Source organism: Sinocyclocheilus grahami, unplaced genomic scaffold (assembly GCF_001515645.1).
Source record: "Sinocyclocheilus grahami isolate Dianchi unplaced genomic scaffold, SAMN03320097.WGS_v1.1 scaffold740.1, whole genome shotgun sequence".
NCBI lineage: Eukaryota > Metazoa > Chordata > Actinopteri > Cypriniformes > Cyprinidae > Sinocyclocheilus > Sinocyclocheilus grahami.
The window spans coordinates 268563-280643 of NW_015505919.1; the positions used below are offsets into that span (position 1 = coordinate 268563).

General features: G+C 35.9%; 2 protein-coding genes, 1 long non-coding RNA gene and 1 other non-coding gene across 7 annotated transcripts; 3 read left to right on the top strand and 1 right to left on the bottom strand.

The window, feature by feature from the left end:
- The first annotated feature begins 608 nt into the window (after positions 1 to 608).
- On the top strand, positions 609 to 4817 carry LOC107560723 (poly(U)-specific endoribonuclease-C). Of its 3 annotated transcripts, none has more exons than XM_016244972.1 (7): positions 609 to 717; positions 2093 to 2192; positions 2329 to 2440; positions 2631 to 2752; positions 3277 to 3389; positions 3572 to 3725; positions 3833 to 4817. In XM_016244972.1, the coding sequence occupies exons 1-7, from the start codon at positions 707 to 709 to the stop codon at positions 4091 to 4093; spliced, it is 873 nt and encodes a 290-aa protein (XP_016100458.1). In that variant the 5' UTR covers positions 609 to 706; the 3' UTR covers positions 4094 to 4817. The 3 variants fall into 3 exon arrangements, with proteins under 3 accessions (XP_016100458.1, XP_016100459.1, XP_016100460.1); XM_016244973.1 differs by lacking the exon at positions 609 to 717 and adding an exon at positions 719 to 789; XM_016244974.1 differs by lacking the exon at positions 609 to 717 and adding an exon at positions 1318 to 1371.
- Positions 4818 to 5495: 678 nt separating this feature from the next.
- Positions 5496 to 6806, bottom strand: LOC107560724 (troponin T, cardiac muscle-like). 2 transcript variants are annotated; one of them, XM_016244977.1, is made up of 2 exons: positions 6305 to 6806; positions 5496 to 6187 (listed from the first exon to the last, which is right to left on the bottom strand). In XM_016244977.1, the coding sequence occupies exons 1-2, from the start codon at positions 6353 to 6355 to the stop codon at positions 5522 to 5524; spliced, it is 717 nt and encodes a 238-aa protein (XP_016100463.1). In that variant the 5' UTR covers positions 6356 to 6806; the 3' UTR covers positions 5496 to 5521. The 2 variants fall into 2 exon arrangements, with proteins under 2 accessions (XP_016100463.1, XP_016100462.1); XM_016244976.1 differs by having other exon boundaries at positions 5496 to 6806.
- Positions 6807 to 8152: 1346 nt separating this feature from the next.
- trnay-gua (transfer RNA tyrosine (anticodon GUA)) lies at positions 8153 to 8240 on the top strand. The gene is given in 2 exon segments: positions 8153 to 8189; positions 8205 to 8240. It is a non-coding gene; the product is annotated as a tRNA-Tyr (tRNA).
- Positions 8241 to 9633: 1393 nt separating this feature from the next.
- Positions 9634 to 10683, top strand: LOC107560725 (uncharacterized). The gene is made up of 2 exons (XR_001605764.1): positions 9634 to 9768; positions 10390 to 10683. It is a non-coding gene; the product is annotated as an uncharacterized lncRNA (long non-coding RNA).
- The last annotated feature ends 1398 nt before the right edge of the window (positions 10684 to 12081 follow it).

Genomic DNA, 12081 nt, shown 5'->3' on the forward strand with positions numbered 1-12081 from the left:
AAAAGAGAACATCCCAATCAAATGAAGGGATTTGTGGAAACTGGTTCCTAATTATTGTGATCCAACATTTGCCTCGCATTTCAGGATGAAAAGACAAACATTTCAGGTGAAGGATAATCCACTTCTTACCTCCAAGACTGTGTTATGAGCTATAAGCTATGACCTTATTATTTTTATTGTGAGTATTAGGCTTATCATTATTGCTGATCGCTGTTGTTGTGCTATGATATTGTAATATTTACCATTATATAATCAGAGGCGTATAGAAAAGTTTATGAAAGTGTCGCTCCATAATACAATAGCAAAATATATAAATATGTATAGTATTTTTATGTAACATTAATCAGTATTCCCGAAGACTCGAGATGAACTAATCAATTCTCTTTCCGGCTCAGACTACATTGGTTAAGCTAATGGGGCTGTCACGTGATTAAACGAACGACTCGGAAAAACCCGAAGACTCAACCAGGTTAACTACTTGACTAATTCCAGTAACGAACCTACAGGTGCATCTCAATAAATTAGAATGTCGTGGAAAAGTTCATTTATTTCACCTGTATATGATGTTGCGCATGCGCGAATGAACGAATCATTCCCCGAGACGACTCGTTCTTCAAAACGAACGAATCGTTCAAGAACAATCCAACACGACTTCAGTGACAACCTGCTTCTTTGAACCACAAACTAAGGGGATTAACCTGCGAATATGACCAAAGGGTGAGAAAATTAGTGGCAACAGATGTTTAACGGTCTTTCTTTTTTGTGCTTTTAGATCAGCCGCCTCAAAAAGTTGCGTTGACGGTATTACTTAGGGGCATTTATTATGGTTTTAAAATCATAGTGGCTATGCTTTTGCCAAACTATACGTTACTGTAAACGTGATCGAATCAAGATGCAATGTTTTTAACTTGACGTTAGTTTTCACGCGCAAACGGGTAAGTTAAGGTTATAACATCCGGTGCGTATTAAAATAAACTGCTAGAAGGTTAATAAACGTATGTGCGCAATGATATTCTTTACGAAGCTTCGTATGTATATATTCATTCATACTTTTTCGCCGTTATTGCCGTACTGAATTTGTTGTTTTAGTTGTACAAGCAAATGGAGGCGATGCCACATTTACAAACTCTGTTCGACGACAGTTTCCAGATGGGAGGAACTCTTAACTCCCTAATGATTTTTTCCGTAAACCTGTTTTGTGAACGGAACTGAACTTGACAACCAGTTGTTGTGTTGTGTGTTTTCATGTTAGGGTGACTCACATGGGCATGAGCTGTGTGTCATGTTTTACATCTAATTCTAATCTTCTGAGCTTCCGTCGTGCGTAACCCAAATGCTACTCTGAACACTAGTTGTGAATAAAAAGCACAGGTGAGCTATCTAGTGTCAAATTAATTTCCGGTTTCGAGAGAATAGAAACCGGGCTTGACGTCAGGTATTTTTCATATATAGCGGCTCGAATAAAGTGTTTATTACACTGCATTTGGAGTCACACCCACTGATCTATAATAGAGATCATTTATATAGATCAGTGGTCACACCTGTTATTAAACATGTTATTTTAATACGTACAGTTCATACAGACGTTAACATGAATACATCTCTTCTGTGACAGTTTCAGTGTTTGAATTAAATGCAATTTAAAATATGTATTTTGTGGGACTTAAAGAAAAAAAAGGTCTAGGTGGTATGATTATCTAAAAGTTTAGGGGGGTAAGGTTTAAAGAAACGACGGTTAACGACTGTTAATATACTAATCTTGACTTTCTTAATGTAATATAAAAAGACATTTTAAGATAAATTAAGAAAAAAAAATATTTTTGTTTATTATTACCATTATTATGTATGAATATATATTATGTCCAACACAAATAAAACATTTTAAAATAATAAAAAAAAATCATGTTGCATAACCTTTGGACTTTTGTCATTGACTAGATAGGTAGAGATTAACTAAAAATAACCATGCTAGCATTAATAACAATTGCGATAGTTACTACAGTTATTGTTGTAAGTATTGCTGTCTTAACTAGGCAATACAGCCAGACTTGACTGATTTTAGACGTTTAAAGTCGTGCTTTCTCTACTGCAGACAAGGCATCGATCAGGAGCTCTCAGATGTGCTGAATGAACTGTGGAAGTTGGATGTGAACCGCATGAAACCTGGAAAATACTATAAAGTCAACCTACAGGTAGGTGGTTGGGAGAGGAGGCATGTTTATGAAGAATACATATATGAATAAGTAAATGCATTGTAATATATTCCACATACGTGATTGCAGGTGACTTTATCAATCAGTCGTTTATAGTGCATTGGTTTTCTCACAGGGGAAGGCTGGCTTTGTAGCTGAAGGCAGTAATAATGCCAGGGACAGCGCTAGAGCTCCTCTTTTCTCCTATGTCGATGAAAAGAAGCTCAAAAGCATGGATACTTACGCCCGTAAGTAGCTATAGGCCATTTCTATACTAACATGTAATAACATAGCATGTTTAATAGCATGTTTTTAATTGCATCCTTATACTTTAATGTACTAAAATATAATTTTTTTAGTTTTCATTAATTACTGATGTGATGCAATGTATGGCAAGAGTGTTTAGACCGCTGTTTTATTTACTTTGTCTCTTCTCAGACTTCCTAAATCTGCTTGACAATTATGAGATGTCTACAGGAGTGACTGAGCATGTGACAAAAGAGGAGCTTCAGGAAAATCATCTTTTCCTGGATGCTATGCTCAAGACAGAGGTCATGAAGGTATCTAATCGCTCACCGATCACTGTTTTTGCCTTGCTATTTAGTAATGTCATGTTTGCACATGTAGAAATTTAGCAACTTAAAGAATTTTAAGTGTCTACTATTGACTGTGTGACTGACAGAGGTTCCTGACCAGAGTTGGAAAGTAACTAATGCTAAAACTACAAAAAAAAAAATCGCCATTTTAAATAATATTTAATATTTTATGAATATTCATATTATAGTAAACACTTGTTAAAGCACATTTTTAATATTTATTTATTTATTAAAATGTGACATTTATTTATTAACTTGCAAAATGTGGTTTAATGGGAATGGATGGTTTGGATGGGAAGTGGATAGTGAATATGGGAATGTGAGACAAATGTGCAAATAAGCTTTGTAGTACAGGGATGTTGGTTCAAGGAGGAGACTATTACAATAATGTGTAAAGATGACATTCTGCAAATACTTGCAAAAACTGGACAAGTGAAGAGAAATATTATATTCTTTCCATCCTGTTCTGAAAGGTTTTGTCTTTGCAGTGTGCCCACAGGTTTTTAGTCTGCAAAGGTCTAGCTCAGTCAGATCTGGCTCAGTTTAAGAGCCAGCTCTATGACATCTGGTTTAAGCTCTATCGCAGGGACAAAAATGGAGGGTGAGTTATAATCCTCCTTTGAACGGGCTGGCATACATCACATAACCTGAACTGGGTTTGTTATATTAGTAACTGACATACAAGATGTTAAAATCCTTTACCATCTTATTGCTTAAAGCCTTAGCATTTATACATTAAGAGGTTTTTATTGATCGGCCATCTTCCACTTGTCTCTGAGGCAGTGAAGATTCCTGTGGATTTGAGCATGTTTTTGTAGGTGAAACCAAATATGGTAAAGAGATCATGGGCCTCCACAACTGGGTCCAGTTTTACCACCAGGAGAAACACAATCATGTAAACTACAAAGGATACAAGGCCAGAAATAACAAGGACACAGTATTTCAACATTTCAAATTTATTTGCTAAGGGAAATATAATATGACCAAATTAATATAGCTTTGTTTGCATTACTTCCAATGTTTACATTTGGTTCAATTTCACAGCCGGACGAGGACGATCACGTCTTGAACCTGCAGTTTAGCTGGAATGGCCTGGTGAAGCCGGTGGGCAGTTGTTTCATTGGCGTCAGCCCAGAGTTTGAGGTGGCTCTCTTTACTATTGTCTTCTTTCTGTCTGATGAGCGTGTGACCAAGGTTACAGTGAAGGTAGATGAGTATCTCCTTGAGATTGTGGTGTATAGATTTGGGCGCTCCATTGGAACTTCATATCCCAAAATGATCAGCAGCAACAACCGGGATTTCTAGATCTTGCTGCAAGGTCATACCTTTTACGATTTGGAAAAAAAGAGGCTAACTTGGACAAAATGGGATTGATAATCCAAAAATCACTATTACAGCTTGAGGTTCTTAAATTCTTAAACTTTAACTATTAGTGGGAAATATATGTGACCAATGTTTTAAAACTTTGTCAGATTACAAATGATCTGTCCAATTTTGTAAGGAATCTAGTTGTACTGCTATAAAATTCTGCATAATGATAGTTATGTGCCAAAAAATAGAAACTCATCAGTTTGCAGTCAGGCCCTTAAAGTTGGTTGATGCTTAAATTGCTTAGAAATGTGTGTTTAGCCTATAAACTATATAAACAGCTATTTTGCATTAGATGCACTAAGGTTAGTTTCAAAGAATATACACATTTTTATTGTTTTTTTTTAATGCTATGCTAACAGTGATTTATGCATAGAAGTTTTGCATTGACCCAATCTAACTGCTGCAAGCTTTTAGAAATCATGTTCTTTTTTGTTAATCGAGCAAGTTACAAATCAGAAATGAAACACTTATTTGTATTTTATTTTATGAGACTTAAGCCATCCACACTCACTGTCAATGGAGTGTACTTTTTGAATGACTTGGGCGCTCATCTGCACTAGATGGAGTGGAATGTGGAAAATGGGACTTCATAGATGAAGAATATCACATCCTGGGAACTGTAATGCATAAAATTATTCTGCACACTAATAATTTAGCTTATATATATATATATATATATATATATATATATATATGTGTGTGTGTGTGTAAACGATACTTTGTATACTTTAATGTATGTGCTAAAACACTACTGTTACAGTATGTGCCTTTATGTTTGTTACATATAAAGACCTTTTTCATTCATACAGTATAACATCTTGATGTATTTGTTTATTAATAGCTTTATTTATTGTTTATTCCAGTGCTTAATTCCACCTTTAAAATTATTTCTTATTTGTAATTTCTGCAAGAGCTTTAATTAGTAATTGTAGAAAAGCAGTCTTTGAGTCTTTCAAGTTAAGATGCATGTGCATCTTTTCCAAAATTAAATTACTGCTTTAATTCAATATATTTGATAACACTGGGGTTGAGGAGCAAAAAGGAACATACATTCAAATATAAGCAAAACATTTTGATTTGCATTTCTACTGCAAATTGTAATATCTCGTGGTCAAAGAAAAATATAAACTTTTAAAAGGTTTACAGCATGAGATCAAGACTTCAGATCACATGAAACAAAAAAATAACACTATAAAACCCATTACATGTACGATACAATGCTAAATGAATAAAGTGTAACATTAGGAGCAATTATTGATCAGAAGAAATGAAAACGGAAATGATGCTAGACTTGAAACTGTGATTCCAGCAAACCCTTTTGGCTCCGTTTTGTGTCATTGCATGTGTCTGTATCTGATTCATTTATTTCCAGGACTTCCTGGTGGTCTTGGTTGTCTTAGTTCCTCTTTGATGGTCAATAACGCGGTTCCGCAGAACATTGATGTCATACTTCTGCCTCTTTAACTTTTCTGCCAGCTCAAACTTCTCAGCATGTAGTTGACTGAGCCACTTCCAAAGGTCAAGGGCTTTCTCACCAAGCTTCTCTTGGTTGAGATGATCGATGTTGAGCAGTTTGCGACGCTCCATCAGACATTTGGTCTTCTTCTCGCGCTCCGTCAACCTCTTGCCCTTCTTCTGATCGACCTTCTGCAGGTAGCCACCGTAGCCCTTGTTAGAAAGGATCTTCTTTTTCCTGGCATCCTCCTCAGCTCGCAGTTTGGCGGCCTCCTCTTCACGCCGTGCTCTTTCCTCGGCAAATCGCGTCTGCCTCTCGCGATCACGCTCTGCTCTGATGCGCAGCTGGTCAGCACGATCGGCCCGACGCCGCTCAATGCGGTCCTTCAAAGCCACGAGGTCATCCTCTTCCTTCTGCCTGGTGGAGAAGTGCAGCTGAATGAGACTCTGCAATTCATTGAAGTCCTTCTCTGCACGCTTCCGGTGGATGTCATCAAAGTCCACCTTCTCTCCTTCAGGCAGCTTTGGTGCCATAATGTTGGGAACAAACATCTTGGGCTTTGGTTTGGTGTCCTCCTCTGCCTCTTTCTCATCCTCTATCTCCTCAGTTTTATCTTCTTCAGCCTCTTCTTCCTCCTCAGGCTCTTCTTCAACCTCCTCTTCAGCCTCCTCCTCTTCCTCTTCATTCACCTCCTCCTGTTCTTCCTCAAACTCCTCCACAAACTCCTCTGTGTCACACATGGTGCTCTTTCTGAGTGTTTTGCAAAGAGGGGATCACTGAGGTATGACTGTACAGCTGGTGGTAAAGATCCTGAATGGACTGAGATGATCTCCATGGATGCCTGGTGGCTTTATAGGGGCCTCCCTCCCCATGTGACATTTACTAAGTGGCTGTTGGGTTAGCTTTTTGAGCAGATGCACCTAGGATCTATTTTCTACCTTGTAGGGCCTTGTCTTGTCCTATATTCAGACCCTGACCTCTAACCTCTGACTCTGCCACCCTAAAACCTTTGTGGTGTGAGGAGCCTATTTCAGACTCAAAACAGATGCACCCTCACACTTGTGCATTGGTAGGGATCCTCTTTCACACCATGTTTGATTAGATTAACTAACTATTTAGGCATTGATTTAATTGGCTAGCACCAATAGTTTCGTTCTACCCATTGCTTAGAGTATAAACAATGTCTTTGTGTCATTTATGGGTTCACAGTACTCTCATTAATTCCATTTCTATTTCAGCATTCCAAAATGACGCAGAGAATTTTGTACCCCACCCCTGAGACAATGAATGGAACCCGATGATGGAAGACAGAGAGATAACAGACAAAGACAGACAAGTGTTTAGTGGCGTCTATACAACTATTTATGTATTAACATTTCAGCTGGCTGACTACCATTGGAATCCTATAGAGCAACCGCCATTAATTTGGTTAAAAAAAACACTGAGTCATGCCAATTTCCTATTTGATATGTAATGTGGGTGAAAAGCCTTTAAAATAAAGTGTGTGTGTGTATGCATGTATATAATATATATACATATACATATACATATACATATATGTTTTTTTAGGATTGCGAAGGAATTTAAGTTTCTCCACAGGTCTAATACTTCCAAGACAACCAGATAACACTGCGGCATCAGTATGTCTCCACCTTATTAATGCTGGTTTTAGTGTTACATCATTGTGAACTCATAAAAAGTGCACTTATATGCACTTAAGTAGCTGTGTCCGGTTTACACATAATCAGTGTGACTTGCTCTTATGTCCTTTAGTAAATTCCTCCTTAATAATAGTCACGAAGGATATAAATGAAGGATAATTATGTCCCTCTTCCTCCCTTGTTTGTTTATAAATAGTGTTTATGGTCTCACTGTACCCTTGTACTGAGGGGTGCAAGCATGTTTGTGAGTGACAGGTGGAGGTCTTATTTAAACCAGATTCCTGATTGGACAGAGGAAGCAAGGGACAGCTGCATCTAACAATAGGGGCCCAGTGTTTGGGACGATTGACAGCATCCCCAAATAACCAATCATTTGGTAGCAATTTTTCCTCTGTAGTATATAGCCTACATAATCATCATCATCAAACTCGGTCCAAAGGAGGTCCAAAATCAGACAAACAAATAATAATACACAAAAAAACTACAGTATCACATATTTAAAAATTAAAACGCCATTTATATTTGAAAACAAAATAGATTAAAATTGTATGTATGTATCAGAAATATTTCTCGCTCTTTACTATACAGTATAAATTACACCAATGATCGCTAGGCGTGTTTCCTTCAACATGTTCCTGGATCAACCGTTTACATCGACACTAAATTCCTTGTGTACTTACGTTCTCTTGCGTGTACTAAGTGTACTCGGAGATTAAAATGTATAATCCAGCATTAAATGCTTTTTGAATTTCCAAATAGATTATTCTAGCGAACGGGTTGGAAATGTACGTAGTATCAGAAAGCAACAACTAAAAATGCTCATGCCATACACTGCATATTCTACTCCTAAGACTCCTAAACGATTGGTGAAGCGTCCCTTCGATAGCTCAGTTGGTAGAGCGGAGGACTGTAGCGGATCATCACTGAAATCCTTAGGTCGCTGGTTCGAATCCGGCTCGAAGGAGATCTTTTACAACTGTTAAATCTGATGTATGACCGCTGTAGGGTTGTTTTAAAAGAGGCGTGGTTTGTAATTAAAAGACATCTGATTTGCAGGAAGTATGGTGTGGCTGTGAGTGTCTGCAGTGAATCCATTAGCCCACATAAAGGACGAAAATGACACTATAAGCTGTTAATAGTTTGCATTCTCAAACTGCAGTCTTACATGCAATGAGTTATGTGTTAGTAAGAAAGCATATAGATGCAAATAAAGCTTTTCATTACTTCAAAAGATTATATAAAGTGAACTAAAACGATTTTTCCTCAGTTCAAATTTAGTGATAGCCTACCTACCATGATGTTTAAAGTGTACCGGCCTACATCAAAATAGTAAGTGTCTTCAAGGCATTCTGAAATAATAAGTATAATAAAGGCCTAATCATGAATTTTTTTTTTTTACTGTATTATATTATATACGTTCCCACATGTGGAATTAATTTTGTTACCACAGGTGAAACTGTAACATTTGAGTAAGCAAATCGCATGAACAGCGACGTCGTGTGGACATAGACGGACTTTATGATTCTGTGACAAACTGGTTTTTTTTTTTACCTCTTCTTTCATTTCACGAGGGAGAGTAATTTAGCTGACACTTTCAGTCAGATGATTCTTCTTTATGACAGAGAAAAGAGGTGGCTTTGCAGTTTAATTTATTATGTAATGAAATGGACTGTCACTTATTACGCAACACGACAGATGTTTATGTTTACGGTTTATGCATGTGCAATTTTTTTAACATGCAGGAAAAAATGATTTCATATCTGTCCAGTCATCGTTCACGGACTGAGGTTACTAATACAAAGAAATAAATAATGATATTGTAGACGTCACGTTTTACGTAACGTGGGGGTGTGGCCAAACAATTCATCCATTCGAGTCACTGCTAATATCCTTTTGTAGTGTAAACAAACATTTCTACCGTTTCGCTAAACTTTAATATTATGTTTTTTTTTGTCCTTGGGTTACTGACAATCTGAACAGCTAACGTTTGCGCGTTCCACTCTGTCTTTGTGTTTTAGGTAAGCAGTCAATATTGTAATGTTTTTAAGTAGCATATTCTGTCTCATTGCTTAAATACAGCCCTCAAAATTGTTACAAAATTACTTAATTCACCCTAAAAATACCGTATACCAGTGTCTTCGCATTACATAACAAAACCAAGGAGCATTTGTTGGGAAATAAATAGCATAAACAAATTAAGTGTGTGAGAGTTTAGGTTGTAAATCAGTACATTGATTGCTTATCGTTCACGGACTGAGGTTACTAATACAAAGAAATAAATAATGATATTGTAGACGTCACGTTTTACGTAACGTGGGGGTGTGGCCAAACAATTCATCCATTCGAGTCACTGCTAATGTCCTTTTGTAGTGTAAACAAACATTTCTACCGTTTCGCTAAACTTTAATATTATGTTTTTTTTGTCCTTGGGTTACTGACAATGTATCTGAACAGCTAACGTTTGCGCGTTCCACTCTGTCTTTGTGTTTTAGGTAAGCAGTCAATATTGTAATGTTTTTAAGTAGCATATTCTGTCTCATTGCTTAAATACAGCCCTCAAAATTGTTACAAAATTACTTAATTCACCCTAAAAATACCGTATACCAGTGTCTTCGCATTACATAACAAAACCAAGGAGCATTTGTTGGGAAATAAATAGCATAAACAAATTAAGTGTGTGAGAGTTTAGGTTGTAAATCAGTACATTGATTGCTTAACATTAAGTTTAAAACAGTGTTTGGACCATAATCAGTGTTTTGGATATTTTGTGATTGTCAGACGTTATAGATAATGTGGTGAACTGTGATTAGACATTTGCTTGAACTTGAGTAAAACTGTCTTTAAAAAATCCACTTAAAATAACCTTAACACCAGATAGTTACAGGTATTTGCAAAATAGTTCAAAGGGTTAGTTTTCAGAAAATGTTTAGCAGCATCTGTTTGTTGATGCTGCTTGGTTTGATGCAGTTAAGTTCATAAATATGGGGTTTAACGCTCAAATTTTATCTTACAATTTCACATATATATATATAAGATATTTATGCATTTCTTTTAATATTTCTATTAGTAAAAATATATATAATTTATTTATATATTTATTTGTTTATATACAGGTCATCAGCTATGCTGTTTAGTGGAATCGGCATTAGTCACCAAAACAATTTCAGCAGACTGCGTGACAGAACAGCATCCCGTAAGTAAATGAGCGAGACAGCATTTACATTGACACTTTATTAAACAAGTACAATGTGAGAGGATGAGAAACACGGTGGTGAATTATAGTTTCATACAGTTTACAGCAATGGAGAGACACCCAGATAGAGAGGAGGACTGAGAAGGTGTACAAGACAGATGTCAATCTGAAAAGAGAGAGATCACAAACATTTGTGGTAGAGGCAGAGAGAGAACGAGCAAGCAAAGAATAAATCAAGAAAAACGCAGTGCAAGCAAGCAGCCCGAGGAGAGGCTTAGTAGTGTTACTACATGGACAGTCTACAAATGCTTTAAAATGTTTTCATAAAGAAGAGAGTAAAATTGATCCACAATAATTCTTTATATCAAAAATATATCAATGGGTCTATAACTACATGAAATAGAGAAAGCACATACAATATTAAATATTTACATTTTGTATGTGAGTATTTGTCAAATCCTTATATACACAAAAATTTAGTCCCAAACAGTTCAAACATGAACCCAACGTTGACAGAACATTGCAGCTGTGCAGATCACAGAGCCACAACGTAATTCCAATGTTGTCAGGATGTTGGTGACCACTTGGGTGAAGTCCCTGTGATAATGTACAGTCTGATTGTTTCGAAGTGCTATGTGTTGATGTGCTTATAGAGAGAATCATGCACTCCCATCAATCGCTCCCATCAGTGGGATTTTGGTTTCCTCTGTAAAAATGTGAAACGTAACAACTCGGAAAAGGTGCAAAAAATAAATAAAAATCAGGCCTCTGCGAAGTCGTGCTGACCGCTTTGCATCGACCATTTCTGAAAAACACAAGAAAATGCAAATGATGCTTCATGAAGTATAAGAATGTGAGAGAAAGAAAAACAGAAACACTTGAAAAAAATGTATTTTAATAATTTTATTATTATCCTTTTCTCAATTTTAAATTTGATACGGCATAATTAATTAATTATAAATTCAATGAAAATGTAAAATATCAAAAGTTTGGGATCAGTAAGATATATTATTATTAAAATTTTAAATAATGGCTTTAATATACTATAAAATATAATTTATTTCCGTGATGCAAAGCTGAATTTTCATCAGCCATTACTCTAGTCTTCAGTGTCACATGATCCTTCAGAAATTATATTAATATACTGATTTATTATCAATGTTGGAAACAGTTGTGCTTCTTAATAATTTTTTTGGAACCTGTGTTACTTTTTCAAGATTTTTGATGAACAAAAAGTTAAACATTTATTTTCTCTGTCATATAGCATTTATTCAAAATATAAATGTTTTCCACCAATATATGTGACCCTCGACCACAAAACCAGTAATAAGTAGCACAGGTATATTTGTAGCAATAGCCAAAATATATTGTATAGGTCAAAATTATTGATTTTTATTTTATGCCAAAAATCATTAGGATATTAAGTAAAGATCATGTTTCAAGAAGATATTTTGTACATTTCCTACCGTAATTTAATAAAAACTTAATTTTTGATTAGTAATATGCATTGCCAAGGACTTCATTTGGACAACTTTAAAGGCGATTTTCTCAGTATTTTTTTTTTTTGCACTCTCAGATTCCAGATTTTCAAATAGTTGTATCTCAGCCAAAT